Below are 17,717 nucleotides of genomic sequence, written 5' to 3'. Positions count from 1 at the left end.
CTCTGCTTTGCTTTGTTCAGTTCCTGCCCAGTGGGTGCTTCCCTCAGTCACCAACCTGGATGGATTTGCAAGGTCCACAGGCAGCTATTGTATATTTGCACCTGGATCAGAGTAACACTATTAGAGCTTGAGCTGTTCTGTCATCTTGCTGTGCACCAGGAGACCTCCAAGCCAGCACACAAAACAGCTATTTGAGCTAATCAGAGTTCAACAAAGGCCTTCTAAACTCTTGTGCTGGAGAAAATGCAGCCTGGCTGTGTTGAAAGCTACCAGTACAAGCTCTAGTAGGCACTTTCTCCAGGTCAGCTTGGTAGACAGGACAGGAAGGCATGGGTTCTCTTCTAGCATTACCTGCCTCCTGCCTACACACTCCTACAAATCTACAAGGATTCATGCTAATACATAGATACACGCATGTGCTTGTGTCTCCAACTTCCAGCACGTCTGTCCGATTCTGCCTCACAACACATGCTGGTTGCAGATGCATACCCATTTCCCACTCCTGTTTTCCTTAAAGCACTGGTACTCAAACTCTTACTAGTAACTTTCTCCAAGCTATACCTGAACCTCTTAACTCCTGGCACCAAAATGCCAAAACTTAGGAGTATGTCTATGGCATGAAAATCCATCCAAAAATGTTAAGATTACCCAACTACAGATTAAAAAAAGTCAGTACCCTCAAAGCCTCTTTCCATGGCTTCTCCTGTTCAGGCGAAAAGAAACTTCCTGGTTTTTCTAAAGCCAGGGAACTGCCTCCCTCCATGTGTTTTTTCTCTGGAGGACAATAGGTAAAGCACACAGTGCTTTAAGGAGGAGCAGAGCCAATCTGCCTGCTGTGGCACTTAAACAGCTCCTTGTGTTTGTTCTGAGAGAGTCCTTCTCCATCTATCTATCTCATTTCTTGATTGAGTTGGGTATGACTGAAAGATCAAACAGGAGTTTCAGAAATAGGTCTCATCCTATAAAGGGCAGGGAAGTACCCTGTTAGCTTGTCACCCTGCACTCATCTATAAAATCTTTGTTTTCAAGGAGTTTCTTACAGGAGGCAAGAAATGTGAGTCAACAGCTTCCCTCATCTTCACTGGTGCCATAGATCAGCATGGCATTAAGAGAGGCTCCTCTCTTTTCATTCTTTATCAACCCTATCTGTATAGCTCTACCTGTTGAAAACCACCTGATACCTGAATAAAAATCACATTTGTCTCTCTTTGCAGAGACTGTCAGCATTCACTGTGGCCAAATAGCAAAAATTATCATTGATAAACTTTTCTCAGCTGCTGTATGTTGTCCTTGGTAGGCCAGTATTGTACCAGCATAGACCAGGTGAAGCTCTGGTCCAGGTCACCATTGCACCCAAAGGCATAAGGTCTCTAGGACTAGTTTACTCATCCTGCTTGCACAACACTGGGCACAATGAGACTCTGCTGTGCAAATGCTTTACAAGCTCAGACAACAGGACTGTAAGGTTGTTGTAGGAAAGGACTTCTCAACTGCATTTTCTAGAAAGMGCATCTCTGCAAGCACATCAAAGTTGCACAGATAAATCAGACAGGATCAAAGGAATTATTTCACCTAACGTGTGAAAGCGTGTATGTTTTTCCCTTTACCCAATCCCTAGGCTGAACCATCTCTTTTCCCTGTCAGATGATCCTTCCTCCCACAGCACTGGAACACACAGTGCTATAAGTGACTCTGTGATTCTGTACTGCAGACAAAGATTTTTAAACCCACCCARATCTTAAGTAGCTTAAATTCTTGAGTAAAGATTTTAAAGAGAGACTAGAGTTGCTAATCCCTTTGCTATAAATTACCATGTTAAGATGAACTTTCACCTTCTCCAAACCTCAATTTCCATACCCGTGACAGAGCGATGACAGTCTCTTGACTTCCTAGGTGTTGCTAGAATTAGACAATGTTTGCTCAACATTAACGTAGATTTTGGTGTCTAGTGTTATTACTACCATCACGTTACAGAAAGGTCAATGAATGCATTCCAGTGAGTCAGAGCCTTCCCACAGCGCTTAGTGTCATCCTTAGAGTGCAGCCAGGTTCTGTATTTGGAGAAAGCCCACCACAATTCCTCCCCTTAAAAGATCCCAATGTACGTCAGAGTGACAGCCTTTTTCCTGTATCTGCCTCATCTCTGTGTTTAGACACGCGGAACACTTGAAAGATGATGCTGAAATTAAAGCAGGGAAGGAAAACAAACCCAAGCCACACATACAGGGAAAGGAAAAAAAAAACTTCCAAAAAGTCAAAAATAAATCACACTCCTTTCAGAAAAACTCCACACTAGAGGGTGTCTAGACACAGCTGAAGATGGGAGAGAAGCTGTGATGGACAGATGTGTTCAGGTAGAAATTAAACTGAGTGCAGGAAAGTCAGAGGTTTCCACTTTTGGTATTGCTCCAGTTAGAAACCTTCTGTGAGATCCTCTTGCCAGTACAGCATCTCATCCCTGTTACTCATGACACTCGTGTCACCAAACCACTTTCATAAAGCACTTAGAAATACAGAGGAGCTTATGCATTCTCCCACAAAAGTTAAGACCTTTTCTGGGAAAAACATTGGTCCCGTGACCCTACAATTCCTACCTGGAAATCTTTTGCACTTTAYGGACATAAGGCAGAGCTGAAACACAGATTCCTAGCACATTGCCCCATGGCTGGAGATGTTAGGTGTCTTGGAGCTCCAACTCAAGGACAGAACTGTCAGGCATGCTGCCTTGTGATCAGGGAGCCATATTAACCAGCTGTACCCCAAATTCTGCAGGCTCTCTGCCATGGAATTGTGAGCCTACAGAGCACTGATTTTAAATCAGCAAAAAACAGATCAATCTGTGAGTGGATGACAGAAAACTTCAACACACCAAAGTCAGAGTAAGGCCAGGTAAAGCTCCCATCTGGGACTTTCTTCTCTCCACATCCCTGGCCTTAAGTGCTCTGCCTCTGCATTCCTGATCTCTCCCTTTGCAACACACCCACCCCATCACCACCTCCTCTATCACAATAGCCCTTTTACTCCTACCTACTCACTGCACATCACTCACATACTCCACCTCATACCACCCTCCCCCATCCTACATCCTCTACCTTCCCTCTGCCTGTAATTCACCTCTGCCCTTACCTCTCCTGCACCCTCACTTTCCCACCACAGTACTTCCACTTCTGATCAACACTGCAAGTCACCAATACCCCAAATCAACTTTTGCACAATTAATGCTTTTTGAAGTTTTTTCCTCTCAGCTACGAATCTTCAGCAACTTCAGCCTGTGGCAGCTGATTGAAGAGGACTCACTGCTGGCTGAGCTGCCACTACCTCCCCAGCTGAAGCGGGGTGGGCAGTGGGAATACACGACAGTATGCCACTTTCGTACCTAGGGCACAAAAGGGCAGTGAGTCTGGGGCAGAGCTGATGGTCTTACCAGCACAACACAACAGGCAACAAGACATTGCACTGAGGACTGCATGTTGAGGGGTCTGTGCTCCACTTGGAGCTTCCAGACAGCTGTTCAAGGAAATTGCCATCAGTGTCAACCTCACCACTGCTATTAGACATCTCATCCATGTCTAGGCCCAGCTTGAACCCATTTAACTTGTAAGAGATAATGAGATAACAGCATGATATGTTGCAGGTGAAGGTTATTTAAATATCCATCTGGTACCTGTTATGCAGCGTATATCCTATTGTTGTATAGGAAATATAGGCCACCTCCCTCCCATATGGAAAAGAAAAGATCTATAGATGAGTCCCATCCTATCCATTTTCTATGCACAGATGAAGTAATTCTCCTTCTCTGTGTTGCTTCCAACATGCTGCTGTGCATTTCATATCCCTGTTTTGGGAGATGCAACCCCTTCCAGATTGGTGGCATCTCACAGAAAGACATAGAATCACAGCAAAGAATTTACTACAGACATGCCATCATCCCCTTCATGTTATCAGTTAGAAAATGATCCAAAACAGAGTGATTTGAGGAGAAAGGAGAAAGGCTGAATCATAAACTGTGAAGCAAATTCACTCTTTGCAAGAGAGAATCACACTTTACCCTAGAGATTCAGAGCTGACAATTCATTTTACAGTTCACTGGACCTAACTTCATGTTACCTGATGGATGGTGAAACATCTGCTTAAGTCTGTGAGGTGAGAAATGCAACCTGCTTGCACCCTTAATCCAGATGTGCAGCCAAGASAATCTACAGGTTGCAGCTAAATAGCCTCATTTCTTTATTCAAACTCTCTATCTTCATCCAAAAGATTACTTTGGTGGTCTTAGGTACCCCGCCAAAATTGCCCATGAAGCTCTTGTCCCCCATGAAGTCTGAGCAGCCATATGGGCTGGGTTGTCTGGTATCCCCCCAAAGCACATTTCATAACACAAATGGTCAGCTCTGGATCTTTTTGTTTTGTTTTTGTTCTTTTTTTTTTGTTTTGTTTTGTTTTTGTTTTTCAGACCTGTGCTCCTCTTTCTTTTATTATGCTCAGGCAGAACTTCCTTTTTTTTTTTTTTTTTTTTTTTTTTTTTATTTTCTTTTTTTTTTTTTTTTTTTTGTGAAAGTTGCTCTACTCTGTTATAGTCTAAAACCTTTTGCTGATACCCCATCTAGTGTTCAGCAAAGATAAATACAGTGTCTCAACAAAACAGTTGACTGGAAAAAATACAGCATTATTTCAGCAAAATTAACCACTTTTGTGAAAATATCGACATTTGAGTTGACTTCAACAGAGTACTGAGAGAGCCCAGGCGAAATGGAAACTTGCATAACAACTATTGCCAATTCCTTCCTCTGGCCTCTGTGCATGCGGGGAGAGATTGTAGCCTGAAAGCCTGGCAACTCCACTTCTCAAGTGTGTAGCTCCTTGGCACCCCAAAGTCTGGGGGCTTTGAGGACACCCCACTACAGTCATCCAAGTCATACCAARTCATCTTGGTAGACTACTTGGAGTAAAGGGCCAAGACCCTAACCCATGCCAAACTCAAGACTAAAGGGCTGCTGACAGACAGAACTGTTCAAAATGGGCAACAACAGGACTTTCCAGCAGTAAGCACCACAGGGCACTCAGAAAGCTGGATGTCCCTTCAGAGGCACCGATTGTTTCAAGGGAGACATAAAACCTTGAACATGTCTTGAATACTAAACAGTACAGTCAGTGTTCTTTCTAATCAGATTTTAAGAAAAAATAAGTTATTTAAAAGAGAAAAAAAATCATTGAGAAAACAAAGGCTATTTCAGTGTCCTTTCCCTTTCGCAAAGGCATTTTTCTGGGGGCAGAAGGCACACTCTAAAGTCATCAGAACAAAGTATCAGCCAAGAAAACTTGATTTTAAATAGTAGCTTTTTGAATCATTCAGTTCTGTGAGATGTAGAGCTCCAGCCACTTCTACAAAAATCTTTGGGCTCTGCGATGCTAGATGTGCAGCCCACTGGGAACTAAGCCCAAAACAACGTTCTTGGCTAATCACCAGATTAGTACCTTGCTCAAGATACAATGAGGTTTTGGTCTTGTTCACCTCAAAACTGGGAGGTGTTCTGATAAAACTCTACCAATGCAGCAACACCCTGCTCATGATAATTTCTGTTCTTAAGGAATAGTGTGATAACTCTGTTTTCAACATTAAATCAGTAACATTCCTAGTTTACAGGAGAACTGGCTTCCATCTGCTTGAATAGCCTGAAGCCACACACTCCAGGAAGTTATTCTGCATCTTTCTGTTTTGCTTTCCTTTTCTGCTGAGCCAAACGAGCATTCAGTTCCCACCATGAAGCTTCTGAATGTTGCTGAATTCCTTATTTTCGTACCCACTTTGATGCTAGCTCTGGACCCTCTCAGCACCTCGATCTTCATGGGAGGGGCTGCTGTTGCTTGGCAGCTCCTCTCCCCTTACTCCTGGCTCAAGTGCAGTCTCCTGGAGTGCTGCAATATGAAGGACACACTGAACCTCTCAGGTAAGGCAGTGGTAAGGGCATCATGAGCCAGGTCATTGGAGGGACTGGCTGGTGGTCCTTCCCTGGGGAATGAGGGCTTCCTTCTCAATGCCAGTCTTCTTCAGAGTGTTTCTGGGAAAGGTAATAGTTAGTGCCCATGGAACCTCAAGAAGGCAAGGGCTAAAAGAGCTTTTTCTATGTGTATTCATGTACGATAGTTGTCACTGAAGCACTGGAGCATTTCCCATGCTGATGTCTTGGTTTATAATGGCAAAAGCACGCAAAAGTCTGGAGCAGAGTTTAAGGTTAAGAGCTAATGAAATAATCCCATGTCTTCATGAGATGGACATCCCAGTGGTATTCCACACCCCGATCAGTGGCTGCTTGTAATGCTATGTCAGATGAGCAGCAATTAGCAGAACTCTAAGATTCAAAACATACTGCTTTTCCTTGAGATGAACAGGCTGAATATCAAACAGTTCTCAGCGAAAGGGGAAGTTGGGCAATTCCCTGCCTGCAGGGAACTAGTAAATGATGGAGAAAAGGTTACACAATCTTTTAACCATAAATTCCCGATTTTGCCATCTGGAAATCCCCTTTCCCTTTGTCATGGGACTGCAAATAATGTTTCATTTCAGGGCTGGGCTGCAGATTTCAAAACAAACCCTCAACTGCTGGAGACCTGTGTACCTCCAGCTACTTTATATATCACTTAGTATCAGCTCTGGATTTGGCCGCTTACAAACTGGCAGTTTTCTTGGAAGTATTTTAGCCACTGAGACACCAGTTGCAGTACTTATAATAAGAGGATATGCTGTGACAACAAAAACACACTTTTCTATAAATGTGAGGAATGTCAGATGCCACAAAACCAGTTAATGACAACTTATAACATGCAGTGAACATATCTCTGCAAATGCAATCCAGCCTATCCCAAGTCTTTATAGGAGGCAGTAGCTATAATTCTACCAGGATTCCTGCCTAACTCCTGCAAGCTGCTTGGTTCTCAGAAAGGCCCTCAAGAGTAATTCAAGAGTCTGTGAATTTGATTCTCTACTGATTCACAGTCTCACCATGGACTGAAGGCAGTGAATATTTGTTCTCCCCACTAGTAATTCAGCAGTAAAAAAAAAAAAAAAAAAAAAAAAAAGGAGGAAGAATAATATGGCATTTACTGACTCTTTTCTCCCCTCATTCCTTTAGTTTTGAAGATGGATTTGGAGCGGAAAGTCTTTGGCCAGCATCTTGCTGTCCAAATAGTTCTGAGAGCTCTGAGTGCAAATGTTTATTCCAAATGGCCCAGAAAGCCTTTGGTGATGTCCTTCCATGGCTGGACAAGAACAGGCAAATCATTTGTCAGCAGTATCATTGCAGAGAACCTCTATCAGCTTAATATACCAAGAAGGAGGTTTGTGCACCACTTCAGCACAGTACTGCATTTCCCACATGCTTCACATGTCCATCTGTATAAGGTATTTCCAACTTTATCTTATTTTTTGAAACAAGTTATCTGCAATTGTGAATGTAAATCCCAGATAATTTTGCCTCTTCTTACAGAAGCAGCTGCAGAATTGGATCCAGGGGAATGTCAGTGCCTGTCCAAGGTCCCTTTTTATCTTCTCTGAAATGGATCAGATGCCACATGGCCTGATAGACTCTATCATGCCATTCCTTGGCTACCATGAAGAGATTGATGGTGTTTATTACGGCAAGGCAATCTTCCTCTTCCTGAAGTAAGGAAATCCAAAGGCCATAGAAGAATTACAATTCCACAGAATCAGTAGGGGCAAATGGAGGAGCAATTGCTAATAGGTTTGCAGCTGGCCGCAAGCACGGCTGAACAGCTCAAGGTCCCTTGCTGTCTGTCTTTACAGCATGTTATCAATGAACATGCCCAGCTGTCATGTCAGCCAGAAAATCTGAGTTACGCTACACCATAAGGAGAAGTGAGTTGTCCTAGGGCTGAACAGGTTCCCTCTCCTCAAGTGAATGGCATATGGACAGGCATCCATGTTGGCTTCCAAAAGTCTTGGACACACCAACTTCCACTATGGTCAATAAATATGTTTTATCCCACTCTGTAACATGAGCAGTAGGCAGATGGGTCTTTATAGGATGGGTGGGACTCATCTAAGGAGGCTCATCAGCTCCATACACACAGAGAGGAAAGGACTCACATATTGAAAGCTTCTTGCATACAGAGATTAGGGAGGCATGATTCCTCCATGTATTATTCCTGGAAAATCTGCTTGCTGAAGGTCACCCCAGCTATGTCCATGTCACATGACTGATTTAAGTCCAAATCCTGAGCTTCAGGCTGGTGTACCTCTTGACTTGCTGTTATGTTCAAACACATGACCTACAAACACAAACACAACCTGTTTCAACACAAGGTAGTAATTAACAAGCTGACTAACAGCTTGTTAGAGAGCCTTTCAGTGACACCTGATAGTATGACCAATCCTCCCACTCTGCTGAAAAGTCAGATTCAGTAGTATAAACCACCATCCCAGAGGAGTGCTCACCCATCTGACTCCGCTTTCATCTGGAAGACAGTGTGGTCCTTGTCACTTGCCACCTCTGAGCAACACCCATCTGTATGAGTGTGCCACCTCTATTCTAGTGCAGAATCACACAGAACAACTTAAATCATTGCTCAGACAAGTAATAAAGATGGCAAAGGCACAGTTCTAATGATCCAATGAATTGCTTTCCTCACAGCAATGCGGGAGGAGATAAGATAACAGAGATTGCTCTTGATCACTGGAGAAGGCAGAAAAGAAGAGAAGAAATTTCTCTAAAGGAGCTGCAGTCTCTGATACCTGAGGAAATTTTCAGCAACATGAACAGTGAGTATCTCTGGGTTCCCAGATCTCAAGACTGCTGATGTGCAGTGTCTCCTGTAGCCTGACCACRGAAGTGCACAGAGACACACTGGCCTCCACACTTCTCAACAGTAAAGCCCTCCATTCTCTCTCATAGGTGGTTTTTTCCAGAGTCAACTGATCCAAAAGAACCTGATTGACTATTTCATTCCTTTCCTTCCTCTTGAATATAAACATGTGAGAGAGTGTGTCCGGGAGGAGCTCCGCTTACAAGGCCACCATGAGGATGAAGACCTCATGACAGAGATTGCCTTGGCAATGACTGACTACCCCAGCAAAGAAAGACTCTACTCTAGCAAAGGCTGCAAGACTGTGGCCTCCAGAGTGACTCTGAGCATCTAGACATTACAAAGCCAAATGCCTTGTGTTCTTGCTACAAGAATACAGCAGATGGAAGAAACAATAACTCCCTTTCCCCTCCTTGCAGTTCAGTCTACGCATTCTTCCCTGAAGGTATTTAGCCTCTTGTATATCAGAGGCAGTCTTATTCAAGAGCTCTTAAATAAATATATAGGACAATGTTACAATGGTGGTACAGAGTAAGCAGAAGAGGGACATACTTGAGTTACGAGATTTGCTCTTCTTGCCCTAGAAACGCTCTCGGACAAAAGTATTTTCAAAGGGACAACTTCCTACTTCTGTTGCAAGACTACTTGTACCTTAAGTCCTAGCTCTGCCCTAATTAGTAAGATCTATTCATAAATAATCATTCTCAGTAATCAGATCTGCTTTGTTTTAAACCGATTTTCTCCCATCTATCTCAAAGAAATCACAAAGGAGATCTGGAACACCGTTCCTGCTTTACAGGTATGGAAACTGAAGCACAACTCATCCAACAGGCCTTGGTCAGAGGCAGTGGTCCTAGTTCAGCGTTTTCTCTACTAGGCACCAGTGCTTCACCTTGATGTACCTAGTTATCCCACACTACCTGAGCTGTTTGCATCAGAGAACACTGTGTGCCATTGCCTCTGACCAGTAAATGAAAGGGATGCAGAGAAACCCCTCATATCTCAACACTATTTCTCTTGATATCTAGGCATCAACGTTGGTTCATTTTGACTGTTATACAGCCTCCTTCTATTACAATCACCTGCTGTGACACACAGTCAGGGAAATGCCTCTCTGTGAACACCCACCTTTCTGAGAGACAGTATTTTAAAAATAAAAGATCCAGCAAGCTCTTTCTAGGATAGCACTTCTTTTGGATGTTTCAGAGTACTGCACTCATCGTAACCGCTCTGTGGTTTGCTCTCTGTCTAATGCAACCATCATCAGCGGTCCCTTGTGTCTGATTGCACACTTCAGGTTGCTATGCTGATGCATCACTCCCAGGTGTGCTGGTCAAAAAAAGGGAAAAGGTTCACAGTCTTGTGACACAGGCTGAGGAAAGGTGTTAGCATCGTTATCCTCTAGGATCCTCCTGCTGTGGTGGACGGGAGGGATGGACACCGAATGCCTGCACAAAGGTGCCAAGGACAGGCCCTGCGTTTCTCTGGTGGGGGAATGATGTGAGGACTGAGGCACAGAAGATGGGGCCTGGCTCGCTCTAACAGGGAGCAGGGCACAGAGGACAGGGCCTGGCTTGCTCTGAGGGGCTCGAGGTGCGGTGTGGAGAACGGGCCTGGCTTGCTCCSACARGGAGCAGGGCACAGAGGACAGGGCCTGGCTTGCTCTGAGGGGCTCGAGGTGCGGTGTGGAGAACGGGCCTGGCTTGCTCCSACARGGAGCAGGGCACAGAGGACAGGGCCTGGCTTGCTCTGAGGGGCTCGAGGTGCGGTGCGGAGAACGGGCCTGGCTTGCTCCCACAGGGAGCAGGGCACAGAGGACACAGCTGTGTGGCAGAGCAGCCGCCTCCCCTCTACCCACGGTGGGCCTCCCCGGTGCCTTACCACCTCACTACCCCAGGCAGACAGCTAAGATAACGGCATCACGCTGACGTCATCCCATCACCATCACGTCACAGCCCCTCGACGTCATCAGCGGAAGGCGAGGCCGGCGCCGGCGCTCCCGGCCCCGCTCAAAGATGGCGGCGGGGGCGGGGCCAGGGCGGGGCCGCCCGCCCCAAGATGGCGGCAGGGCGGGGCCGCGGGAGCCGCCATGCCGCGGGCGCCGGCGCTGCTGTGGCTGCTGCTGCCGGGGCTGGCGGCGCTGGAACCCCTGAGCGTGGGCATCGCCATCGGCGCCGCCTCGGCGCTCACCGGTTACCTCTCCTACCCCAGCTTCTACTGCAGCTACGTGGAGTGCTGCCCCGGCGACGGGCACCGCCTCAACGCCACCGGTACCGCGCGCGGAGGGGGGGAGGGGCCGCGCCGAGCGCGGTAACCGCCGGCCGTTAACGGCCGCCCGTCGCGGGCGGGGCCGCGCTGAGCTCGCGCCTCTGCCCGCAGCGCTGAGGGCGCAGCTGGACGCGCGGCTCTTCGGGCAGCACCTGGCCAAGGAGGTGGTGCTGAAGGCGGTGGCGGGCTTCAGCCGCAACCGCAGCCCCAAGAAGCCGCTGGCGCTGTCGCTGCACGGCTGGGGCGGCACCGGCAAGAACCTCCTGAGCCAGATCATCGCCGAGCACCTGCACCCCGCCGGGCTGCGCAGCAAGTTCGTCCACCTCTTCCTGGCCACGCTGCACTTCCCGCACCAGCACCAGGTCAAGCTCTACCAGGTAACCCGGGAACCCCCCTACCCTCCCGGGGGGGGGGTGTAGGAGCCGGTTTTGGGAGGTGGGGGGAACCACTGAGCGTGTTGCAGAAGCTCCCCAGATGCCTCCAGGCTAGAGCGCCGCAGCTGTACGCACAACCGCGTTATTTCCAGAAGTGGTGCCAAGCTCCCGAGATGGTGGTTGAACCGGTGCCTGCGTGTTCACAAAGTGCAACAGCGATGCCCCGAAATGCCAAGAAATCAAAAGCAAGAGTGGGTTTTCCGAGCACTTAACTCTCACTGGTGCCATCTGCTGATTTCTGTGATGCTCGCTGTTAGGAAAGAAACTCTGCTTTGAAGCTAAGCAACGGGAAGGTGTAACTGAGCTGAGTGATTTTTTTTTTAGTGATTTTATTCCTAGGAAGCAGATTTCTAATTTTTGTATTTTAGTGTCTGATGTGTTGGTAGATTGGGGGTTTGTATGAAGGAAGAAACAGTGATTTTTTTWAAAAAAAAAGTCTTTCTCATCTCCTGTCTCCATCTGGTTTTCATGTCTTATCCGTTCACCAAGGAGAAAGACAAAGTCACAGAAAGAGAATTCATGGGTAAATTCAGTGCCACATGTTAAAGCGATCACAATGTTTATGGCCCTCTCTTTAGAGGAAGAAGAATATAACCAGTGAGCACGTGACACCACTGAAAGGGAGTCCTCACAGTCTGTTACATACAAACCTCCTGCAGTAAATCCCCCAAAGACAGAGTTTTTCAGTGTTCTTGACCTCTTTTTTTTTTTTGCAGGAGCAGCTGCAGAAATGGATCCAGGGCAATGTCAGTGTCTGTCCCCACTCTGTCTTCATTTTTGATGAGATGGACAAATTGCACCCAGGCCTCATTGATGCCATCAAGCCATTCTTAGATTATTATGAGCAGGTTAATGGGGTGTCTTACAGAAAAGCTGTCTTCATTTTCCTCAGGTCTGTAGCACTTTTTTCAGTTGTTTCAAGCCACTGAAATAAATCTGTATGTATATGATGACAATCATAGAATCACAGGATTGGTAAGGTTGCAAGGGACCTCTGCAGATCATCTAGTCCAACCCTCAAATGAGTGGCCCATACGGGGATTGAACCYGCAACCTTGGCATTATTAGCACCACGCTCTAACCAGCGGAGCTAAACCTAACCCCCTAGCAATGATGTTCCTATGAGACCTGATTCAAAGTACACCAGAAGAACTGCTCCAGAGCAAAGACCCCGACTATAAACATAGAGGGGAGTACTGTGAGCCCTTGAATGGGTGGGCTTGTGGCTATAGTGGAGCAAGTCTGATGCAGTGCAGCAGAGAGCTGCAGTGTGCTAAGACTGTGAGACTGGCCCAGAGTACAGATCATATGAGAGTTCAGATTTTGGGAAAGTTCTCTGGGACAGTTGCACTGATGGCAATTCATAAGAATTGGAGCCTTGCCATAAGCTTTGGGTTAAGAGTTTCTGTTTTGGTGATTTGTCTTCAAGAAGATAAGCAATACATGTAATCAATTAAAAAGAAACCCTTGCTCAGTCTGTCTCAATTCACTGTTGTAACATTCTTTCATGAATAGCAATGCAGGTGCAAATTTAATTAATAAAGTGGCTCTTGACTTCTGGAGGAGTGGAAAGCAGAGGGAAGAGATTCAGCTGAAAGACCTGGAGCCAGTGCTTTCTGTAGGAGTCTTCAATAACAAGAACAGTAAGTCAGTTTCCCCCCAAAGTATTGAATTCCTTGACTTAATAAATGCAGGGTTAATCTTCAGAGTCTGTACCTCAAAGTGCCTTGAGTTTGCTCTGCTTCCTGCATCTATGAACTTTGTACAACAATGCCCTGGCCCATTCTCCTCAGTCCCTTTGCTCCAGTGCCATGTCTCCACAACAGTGCAGAACTGGCTCTGCAGGCATGCTAAAGGGTAGCAGTGACAAATGCAAGGTATGATCCCTGATCCATCCAGCTGACTGGCACTCCTTGCTTCCTTGGCCAGCAGTTGAGGTGATCTGCTTTATGAATTCAGTGTCCTGCAGACCTTACCTTTTGTAGTCCTGATTCCAGAGAAACTTACTTATTTCCTCCCTCCACCTCTCCCAATTCCTCCAGGTGGTCTGTGGCACAGCAGTCTCATTGACAGAAACCTCATTGACTACTTTGTTCCTTTCCTGCCCCTGGAGCACAAGCACGTGAAGATGTGCATCAGGGCTGAAATGATATCCCATGGCCATGCTGTCAATGAAAACATTGTTGAAGTGGTGATTGATGAGATGACCTTCTTCCCAAAAGAGGAGAAAATCTACTCTGATAAAGGCTGCAAGACTGTACAGGCCAAGCTGAATTTTCACTGGGACACTGTGATGAGAGATACAAAGGCTGAGAGTTGATTAGCCTTCACCTCTCCAGAGCACTTTCAAAGCTTTTTGCAATTTGTATATTTTGCATTTAAGCTTTTTACTGCTGCAGGGAGTATGGTGAAAATCCCAGAGAGAGTTGTGTGGGCTTATTTTATTATTATTTTTAACTTGAAATCCCATTGCTCATCTCTGAACTGGCAGGTATCCAAATATTGCCTTCCTGCCCACTCCTCAYAGAAAGCTTCTGAGCGAAATATATATATGTAAGGCTGGATACACTCTCTCCCACTTTATTCTCCTAAGTGCAAGGATTATTAAATGTTTCATTTTTCTTCCACAGAAAGTCTAGACTAGAGCAAAGGAGTAAAACAAAGGAATTCTTCCAGGCAGCTATACTCCCTTCCTTGTATGTGGAGGGTCTAGTTCATGGGCCAGTGAAATCAAAGGTGGTGTGGCATATTTAGGCCTACAACAGTGTCTGCAAGAGTAAATTCCTTGATGCATTGCCAGTAAGAAGCTGGCATGCTAGAAGGTGCTATTGTGGAGTCAGCTATTTGGGGACAGAAGGCCAGAATTACAGTGCATGTCTGACTGGCATCACATTATCTCCTTCAGTGATGTGGGAAGTCATGATGAGCTCAGGGATATCTGTTACTAAACAGCAGAAAAAAGGAGAAAGTAATTGCCCCTCTACTTCTTTTGGAGGAAAAGAAATTGTGATCTTTTCTCTCTCTATTTTTGTAACTAAGGGGCCTAAGTGCTTTTGTGTGTAACTCTAGGAGGTTAGTCTCCCTGAGCACAGGGAATCAGTTGGGGGATTAGACTGTTAAAACATACTAGATCACTGTGTTCTTCAGCAGGAAATCTTTCACAAGGATGTGACTGTTAGAACCTGTCAGGTTAATCTGCCTGCAGGCTGCTGGACCTGAAGTCTACCAGATCTTTAACAGTCCATCCCAACTACACCCAATAGACCAGGAATGGGTAATCCTGCTCTCATCTTGCTGGAAGACACTTTCATGGCAGAGGTAATTTTTTTGAATAGTGTAAGCAATAGAAAAACAAAGCCCTTCCTAGAGAATCATAGAGAAGGGAGTATGGAAAATTGGATCACAGAGCAACATTCCCATACCTCACTAGACAGGTACAGCTACTACTACAGCTTTAGCTTTTAAAGTTAAGGAGGGCTGTTTGGCAAGGTGAGTGACATCTTACCCCTTGGGCAAGCTGTGAAATTGGAATTTGGAAGTTTAGGAAACTAGGAAAAAATAAACTCAATTCCCTTGGCAAGGTACCCACTTCGGATGTGGCAAGCTTTAACTCTTATCCATCATTTGTGGACCAGATATCTTAGTGCAAGATAGAAGTGCCTCTCACTTATACAGGTAGATGGTAATGTGACTTAAACTGACTTGAGGGAGTAGGCTATTTTTGTGCTGCAGAATCAACTCACTTAAATTCCATTCTTGTTTTAAGAAGCGATGCAGAACTTACAGGTCTCAACACTRCTGCAAACTACAACTGAGAGCTTAATACTTACATTAACCTCTAAGTTAACAGTGTCAGTTTTCTTTTACAGCTTTGTGGAGTCTGTCAGATGTCTGTCAGATGTCAGCAACTGTTCACACTGATGCAATCTCTAGAGCCAAATGCTAACTAGCTGTTAACCTTGGGATGTTGGACTGTTGCTTTTCATACATAATGTTTTGCCTATTAATGATGTTCATGGGTGTAAATGCTGCAACTAGCTTCAGTTACTCTGAATGCAAAACACTTGTGCAATCTAAAACCACTACATATTACTACTGTGTTGCAGTTGGAATAAATATTGTCACTCTTCTCTCTTGCTTGAGTCATTATCAGCTACAGGAAAGTACTCGATGCAGTTTCCAGCCCAGCAACCTTGCAGTTTTAAGTTTCCTTATTCTTAAAAATTTGTTCATAATAGTTAAGATAAGCAGATTAAAACCTGACAAGTCATCCAAAACCACAATTATTTAACTACTGAAATTCAGTGCATGTATAAAATAAGCACCTATGGAAAAACCTTAGCTTCTGTATGTTCTGCTTTATCATTACGGCCAGGCCAATAAATCTCAGGTAGCTTGTTCAACTATTTCCCTTCTGTGCTCTGTCAGGAAAGTTGGTATTCAAGACAGTTTTTTTTGCCTTGCCTCTGGCTTTCATCATCTCTCTACCAGCTGGATCATCTACAACCTCCCTGGTACTCAAAAATACCCGTTGTGTAAACTGCACCTTAATTCCAGTATGGTTAGAGCTGCTGGCATCAGCTTGCACCTCCCTGAGCAGGTAAGTGTTTGTGTTGYTGCAGACCACATTATGCTGTTTCTAATGATGCACAAAGAAATTCATTAAGGGGTGTGTATTAGAACCATAAGTGGTTTTATTCAGCAGGACTTGCCCCAGAAGCTGAGCTCTGGGTCTGCACCATTCTGTATGCACAACAACTTGGGTGTTGGCCTTGTCAAACAGATGAGTCTTTAGAGGCAGATGGCCTCTCCCTCAAGACAGTAACACTTCTGACAAAGGGGCTCAGGTCAACTTGCATTTTATCGACAGTTTATCATTTATGAGCACAGCAAGAGAGCTGAGCACCTACCCTATAGAAAACCTTGAATTAAAGCAGCAGTTCYTTGTAGTGGACTTTGGCAAAAACAAACAAAAAAGTCAGCCTCACTAACAGCTCAGCTACTCTCACCAGCCAATGAACTGTTTCTCTAGGGCTTAGACCTTTCCCTATTTGACATTTTCCCTGAAGTTGTCCACTTCAGTTTCAAACAAAGTGTTAAAAAGTAATGGCCAAAGCTATCCAGTCACAGCARGGAGGAGACAATCAGGACCTTAACTTCTGAAACCATACAGTCTAAAGAGGGGAGAGAACTGCAGGATCGAATGTTGGAGTGACTTCAAGCACACCTACTCCTTTTACCCAGATGCTGGAAATGTTCTTAGCCAGGTCTGCTGTTTTCAGGAACAGAAGAGATTCAGCAGCAAGGCAGCTTTCGGTCTTTGTCCATCACTCCTATGTCCTCTTCTGAATATTTGCTAGTATGGATAGTGCAGTGGCATGTAAAGCAGAACTAACAGTGTGTTTAACGCTGGAAGAGTCACAATACTGCTTTGTTGAACTGTGTCTTTTGATAARTTATCTGAGAGTAGTAAAAGCTTTTTTTCATGTCTGCATTTTTCCATTATTCAGTTATAGCAAGTCATTCACTTGAATGAGTACGTCAAAGAAACCATTAAATAAGGAAGTTCAAAGCACTCCTTTGCTGACAAGTACTAGGAATATATTAGTATATTATACAGCTTCAGAACAGAACTGGACGCTTACCCTTCTTACTGGCCCAGTTTTCTCCTGCAGAGAATAGTTAAAGATGCTGCTACTAGAAACAAGTGCAGCTTAAATCACAGACTACACTATTTTCAGTTACCATTTAGACAGTGGTATCATGGTGAGAGGAGACAATAAACAAGGTGTTACCTACTCTCTATAAGGCAAATTCATTTTTATAACACTGTTCAAATGAGCACATCTAAAGCTAGATTATGCTGAAGTCCTCCTCTGCAAAAAGCATGCAAATATAATTAGTACCAATGCCTAAGAAATGCAGTTTCCACTACAAACTCTAACTATCTCCCTTTCACCCAGTAACAAAGAATCACATCTCCTCTCCCTATCTATTCCCTCTGCATCCAAAAAGGGAAAGATCTGTGCTCAAGCACAGCTGAACAGCCAAAAAGGTAGTATGCTCCTCCTCAACAGGTAAGYTTATGCAAAATTAGCATCAAATCACTCAATGCAAATAAACATAAGGTAGTTAAGAAACACACTAGCAGTGAGAAACATTTATTTTGAATAGAAACTGGAATGAAAAAAAAAA

At 44.9% G+C, this 17,717-nt stretch overlaps 3 protein-coding genes across 3 annotated transcripts in view; 2 read left to right on the top strand and 1 right to left on the bottom strand.

Moving 5' to 3' along the window:
- PTGES (prostaglandin E synthase) overlaps positions 1-8,281 on the bottom strand; it is a 27,151-nt gene extending 18,870 nt beyond the window's left edge. Inside the window, exon 1 of the mRNA XM_085325283.1 lies at positions 8,105-8,281. The gene's annotated coding sequence lies outside the window, so the exon portion shown is untranslated. The remainder of the gene's footprint in view (positions 1-8,104) is intronic.
- LOC146584191 (torsin-1A-like) lies at positions 5,715-9,939 on the top strand. Its single transcript, XM_085325280.1, has 5 exons — positions 5,715-5,948; positions 7,131-7,399; positions 7,485-7,660; positions 8,649-8,776; positions 8,910-9,939. Exons 1-5 carry the CDS (start codon positions 5,762-5,764, stop codon positions 9,152-9,154), a joined length of 1,005 nt encoding a protein of 334 aa, XP_085181406.1. The 5' UTR covers positions 5,715-5,761; the 3' UTR covers positions 9,155-9,939.
- A 946-nt stretch (positions 9,940-10,885) lies between these two features.
- Positions 10,886-15,652, top strand: LOC146584190 (torsin-1B-like). The gene is made up of 5 exons (XM_085325219.1): positions 10,886-11,090; positions 11,200-11,465; positions 12,239-12,414; positions 13,038-13,165; positions 13,565-15,652. Exons 1-5 carry the CDS (start codon positions 10,910-10,912, stop codon positions 13,840-13,842), a joined length of 1,029 nt encoding a protein of 342 aa, XP_085181345.1. The 5' UTR covers positions 10,886-10,909; the 3' UTR covers positions 13,843-15,652.
- The last annotated feature ends 2,065 nt before the right edge of the window (positions 15,653-17,717 follow it).

The sequence above is a fragment of the Rhea americana genome, unplaced genomic scaffold (assembly GCF_003343005.1).
Source record: "Rhea americana isolate MKP2758 unplaced genomic scaffold, rheAme1 scaffold_97, whole genome shotgun sequence".
In the NCBI taxonomy this organism is placed as follows: domain Eukaryota; kingdom Metazoa; phylum Chordata; class Aves; order Rheiformes; family Rheidae; genus Rhea; species Rhea americana.
The sequence above is the reverse complement of the archived record's forward strand: the minus strand, read 5'-3'. Positions and strand labels throughout refer to the sequence as shown.

Excerpts from the sequence above, each read along its gene's own strand:
- LOC146584191 (XM_085325280.1), top strand. The coding sequence starts at position 5,762 with ATGAAGCTTCTGAATGTTGCTGAATTCCTTATTTTCGTACCCACTTTG. Across the intron at positions 7,400-7,484 it reads CACATGTCCATCTGTATAAG|AAGCAGCTGCAGAATTGGAT; the intron begins GTATTTCCAACT and ends CTCTTCTTACAG. Across the intron at positions 8,777-8,909 it reads AATTTTCAGCAACATGAACA|GTGGTTTTTTCCAGAGTCAA; the intron begins GTGAGTATCTCT and ends TCTCTCTCATAG.
- LOC146584190 (XM_085325219.1), top strand. The coding sequence starts at position 10,910 with ATGCCGCGGGCGCCGGCGCTGCTGTGGCTGCTGCTGCCGGGGCTGGCG. Across the intron at positions 12,415-13,037 it reads GCTGTCTTCATTTTCCTCAG|CAATGCAGGTGCAAATTTAA; the intron begins GTCTGTAGCACT and ends TTTCATGAATAG. Across the intron at positions 13,166-13,564 it reads AGTCTTCAATAACAAGAACA|GTGGTCTGTGGCACAGCAGT; the intron begins GTAAGTCAGTTT and ends CAATTCCTCCAG.